At 45.4% G+C, this 4678-nt stretch overlaps 1 protein-coding gene across 2 annotated transcripts; it reads right to left on the reverse strand.

The window, feature by feature from the left end:
• Window positions 1-203: 203 nt before the first annotated feature.
• LOC117846319 (uncharacterized) lies at window positions 204-3879 on the reverse strand. Of its 2 annotated transcripts, none has more exons than XR_004638281.1 (5): window positions 2791-3879; window positions 2540-2674; window positions 1053-2427; window positions 847-951; window positions 204-760 (listed from the first exon to the last, which is right to left on the reverse strand). XR_004638281.1 is itself a non-coding variant. In XM_034727464.1 (5 exons), exons 3-5 carry the CDS (start codon window positions 2324-2326, stop codon window positions 386-388), a joined length of 645 nt encoding a protein of 214 aa, XP_034583355.1. In that variant the 5' UTR covers window positions 2327-2427; window positions 2540-2674; window positions 2791-3879; the 3' UTR covers window positions 204-385. The 2 variants fall into 2 exon arrangements, 1 of the variants encoding a protein (XP_034583355.1); XM_034727464.1 differs by having other exon boundaries at window positions 847-1052; window positions 2263-2427.
• Window positions 3880-4678: the final 799 nt, after the last annotated feature.

Below are 4678 nucleotides of genomic sequence, written 5' to 3' on the forward strand. Positions count from 1 at the left end.
TTTCCGAGAGAAACAGCAGCAAATGACGCTGACCGCAGGCCAGACCGACCAGGTGTTCGGCAGCATCCTACAATCTGTTTGTGATCCGGTGCTCCATGATTTCTGAGAGCCCATGGTTCAGCGGAAGCTAATTCCATCTGATCAAGAACAGAAACTTCAAAATTAGAACTGATGGCACCACAACGTGACAAATGCCGAAAACATATTGAGAAATGAGAACACAGAAACATGGCATTGATACGATGGAGTACAGGAGAACAGCATACAAGAAACGATGACAGAACAAGGCAACAACACCTTATTACACACAAAAAAAGAAAACACACAAGCTCTTATTAGGCGCATCAGAAACAACAGGTTCTGATCGCTGCTTTTTCTTCACTTCTCAACCAAATCGGGCCTCGACCGCATCACCCTTCACAGCACCGCAGACAGGGCATGCTGTTGTCTCTGCTGCAGTTCTCGCCACACTTGATGCTTCATCTCCAGAGCCAGGAGCATCTACGTCATTGGATGAAACATGTGAGTTTGTTTCCTGCTGCACCGGAGGAAGCCTACGGATAAGTGAGTCATTCGTCTCAAGTGCCATCACAGCAAGCTGCTGTGCATTTTCTAGATTCTCTTGCTTCCTCTGCAACTCTATGCGCAAGCCGGCTATCTCTTCATCCTTCTGAACCAGTGCATCAGTTAACAGAAGGTTCAGTAGAGTTGCGTTTTGTATAGAGATTTCCTGCTGCTGCGACACACGAACCTGCTCGTTCTGTTTTTTTGAAGAAACAAAGAGCACAAGTTAGACAACATCTGTCAAAAACTCAGAACCAAACCGGTGCGCAAAAAGTCACTTACGTAGAGTTGGAGGACCTGATCCAACTGCAGCCTGTACTGCTCAAGGGAGAAGCGAAACGGCGCAGGATTTGTGCCATCCAAAGGAAGGCCATTTGCTTGTTGCCCCTGAGGTTGATCGGCATGTTCAGAATGGCTATTGAGGTTGTCCATTGCAGATACCAGAGACCAGACTGAAAGGTGTGTTCGATACAGTGCGAAGGAGGAACCTTATATAGGAGCGGAGTCGAGGTGCACAATTAATGCCAGTGAATCCAGAAAGATGTATCTCAAATATACTTATTTAATTCGCAGAAGCGTTTCAGAACGTCATCTGTCCGGGTACTCTTGACTCTTACCTGTCTAATATACATCTCCACTGGAGTTTTGTTCAACACAAAGTTGGTCAAACTTACCGTTGATAATTTAATGACGTATGCTCCATAAATCTTGTCGCATTGTATTTAGTAATATATGCATGGCTTTAATCTAATAAATTTGCTACTTATTTGGTAGAGGATTTGTAGCCCAAAGGCTGGCACTTGCTTAAGCCACGGCGCATGCATGTTTGTTCATTGTCTATATAAATAAACATAGGATATATGCTTTGTTTGGTGTCTATTAAACTTAACTAAAGACTGAAGTTTGAAAATGGTTGAGATTGTTAGCATTCATTGGCAAGCATCTAGTGAAGGAATCTTTTCCGAGCCACCCTCATGCTTACCAAAGTGCAAGCTATATCCAACAATTGAAGCCAAATAAAAGGGCAAACACTTTCTATAAGTAACCGAAGATGGAACCTAGGTCTTGGCAAATGGAGAAACATAGCTCTTTCAACACATTATCTGGAAGTACATGCAGCGAAATATATATCAACAAAGCCAGAGAAATGCCTCAATTTTATCTTAAGTCACCAGGTAAAGTAAAGAACTGTAGGAACAAGATTTTGTTATGTTTATACACAATGAAAAGAATACTAAGCACTTGTGAAAGACAATTTCTCAAAGTTGTGAGGGATTCGTATAAGCTGAAACTTAGAGAAATTTAAATAGGTCTACAGGAGGGGATGAATGAGCAAAATTATTCACAATAAAAAATCCAGGATGCTGCCTTACAAAAATGTTTACTGTAGCTAAATTTTTTTTGGGCATAAATTCACCATCTACAGAGTTAACAGATCATAGGGGTGCACAAAGGGCATGTGCATGATATAGTTCAAGTTAAGTTCCTATGGAAAATCACATAAGCACCTTGTGAAGAGACCTTTTCAGCATGGCGCTCTGCACTTCATTGGTTCTAGCACTATCACATAAATCATAACACTAATAATAGCATTATTTGATTAAACAACCCATGGTTCTGGGGTAATAAATAATCCGAACACTACAAATTTGAGAATTAATTGTATGGACAAAGTAAAATTGTCTCAATTCTCATTACCTCCAACTCTGTTGCATTCTGTGTACGAAGCAAAGTTGACTTGCGCTCTGATGCCCAGGTACATTCCCACATTCCCAACACTACAGTCTTGATATGGATGTCATAGTTTTGGATAAAATTCTTGTTTTAACTATGCCACAAATTCTGCCCGACTGATCCACATGCCTGGAAACACACATACATGAAAAAAAATCAGTCACTGTGGTATGAAGATTCACATAATAATAAGTCAACTGAAAAAAATGGTCCTGAACAAACTATAGTGAAGAACTGTGACCTGTATGTACAACTTCTCCAAACACGGAAAGCATTTCATCAAGCCAATAGCCAAATCCAGCTCAGTAACCCACGAATTGACAGCCAAAATCTTGACACTGTGCAGTACCGTCATCAAGCTAACAGCATTCAATCCCTTTATCAAGCATTGGACAAATTATCAAGCTGTTTGCAAATGCAGATGCTACAAAAATTCTCTGTAAATGAAATTGAAATTAGCAGCCTGGATAAGAGGCAAAATGGCGCAGCTACCTGAAACTCTGTGCTGCCAAACACAAGTCTGGAGAAATTGGACTGACCAACAGAAAAGCATAATATCTCCAGTTAGCAGTTTAGGTGCAGTGACTGCAGACACATTGAGGCCAAAATATTCAGCGTAGAGCAACCTTTCAAGACAAGGGGCATCGTCGATGATAAGTTCCGAAAAGGCGAAAACCGAAGCTCAGAATCTTGATAGCATTCAGCTCGCACTCCGATGCCCCTTAGGCTGCTGGAGGTGATCCGAGCACAACCAAAGCCAGTGCAATTGCTAAGCAGCAAGCACTCCTCAAGATTGGGCGAGACGGGGCAGCTGGAGATCAAGCCGTGCAGTGAGCCCCTCTGAAATGGTTACCTCTTCAAGTGCGAGCTCCTTGAGCTGGGGAAGCTGGAGCGATTGGGCGAGACCGTCGGGGATGTGGCATTTTCTCAAGGCTGCGACGCGGAGGGTGGCCAAGAAGCGGAGCGTAGACGCCGGAGGCAGGATGAAATCAATCTCCTCAAGATTGTCGAGGGCGGGTGACCAGAGCCAGGCGTCCATAGCGGCGGGGCGGTCCTCGAGGTAGTCCGCAGGAACGCAGAAGCGGCGGCACGGGCCCCAGTGGACGGAGAGGATGCGGGAGACGACGCCGGCGAAGGCCTCCCTATTGGAGGGGAGGTCGCTCTGGTCGAGGTTGAGTGGCGCGAAGCACGAGAGGAGCCGCCACCGCGAGGCGAGGTGCGGGCCCTGTCCGTGGAGGGGAGGAGCGAGATGATGCCGCCGATGATGGCGTCGGGGAGGCCGCTAATGCGGTCGACATCACCGGCTCCTCGTTCCCCTCCAGCACCGGGTGGCGGCGCTGGTTCTTGGCTATGGCTGCTCCTCTTTTTCTTTGCTGCAAGTTCGGGATTGGATGCCTCCATGGCCGTCATTGCCGGCGGCGGGGACTCGTCGGCCTCGAGCTAATCCGATCTCTTCTTAGCACTGGATCCAGTCGCCTCCATTCCGTCGCCGGCTGACGGCGGCTTCGGAGCAGCATGCGCCGCCGCTCTGAGGTGTGTGTGTGTGTGAGGAGTGCGAGAGTGGGATGGGCTAGATTTTACGGCCCATCTACAACGCGACCCTTATGACAACAGTATACTCCGTATATCAATCAGACACCATGTGTCGCGCGTGACTTGCCCGAACTGCATTCTTCCCCTTCCATTGGCGCGCCTGCCTGTAACATCTCTATTTTTGGAGCATTTAAAATTTCACTAAAATTTTGAGCCTTTCCCAATTTATCGAACAAGATAATTTATTTTACTTTATTTTAATAGTTTGGAAACATCAAAACCATTTTTTAATTTAAAACCTCTCATAAACTTCACTCATATGTATCATGCATTTGCTTGCTCGTAGACCCTAACTCCATAACGTGCACAATCCTATTTGAACTCGAATTATATTTGAATTCAAACAAAACTCCAAACCTTCTCGAAAATATGGACCTCTATTCAAACTTGACCAAATTAAACCTTCTTTCGAAACTCTATCTCGGCCATAGGCCGAAGGCTAAGCCGGCCGACCATCTTTTTTTTTTATTTCCATTTCTTTCTTCAGGCTAGCTCGATCTTACTTTGCCCAACTCACACGCCGGCCTAATTCCCATTCAGCCTATTATTCCCTCCTCTTTCTTTTGAATTTTTTTATTTTATATTTTTTTTAACAATTTTGCAAAAATAAATAGTCGAATGAAAAATTTGCAGAAATAGACCTATGCTACCGTACGAAACGGCGGTGAAGAAGCATCCCTGGTTGAAACGGCGGTAAGGGAACCTACTCCAGCTTACCAACCCCTCCCCCCGTCCGGCGGGCTGCCCACGGGATGCAGCGGAGCGGCGGTCGAGGCTCTCCTGCCGC

The sequence above is a fragment of the Setaria viridis genome, chromosome 2 (assembly GCF_005286985.2).
Source record: "Setaria viridis chromosome 2, Setaria_viridis_v4.0, whole genome shotgun sequence".
NCBI lineage: Eukaryota > Viridiplantae > Streptophyta > Magnoliopsida > Poales > Poaceae > Setaria > Setaria viridis.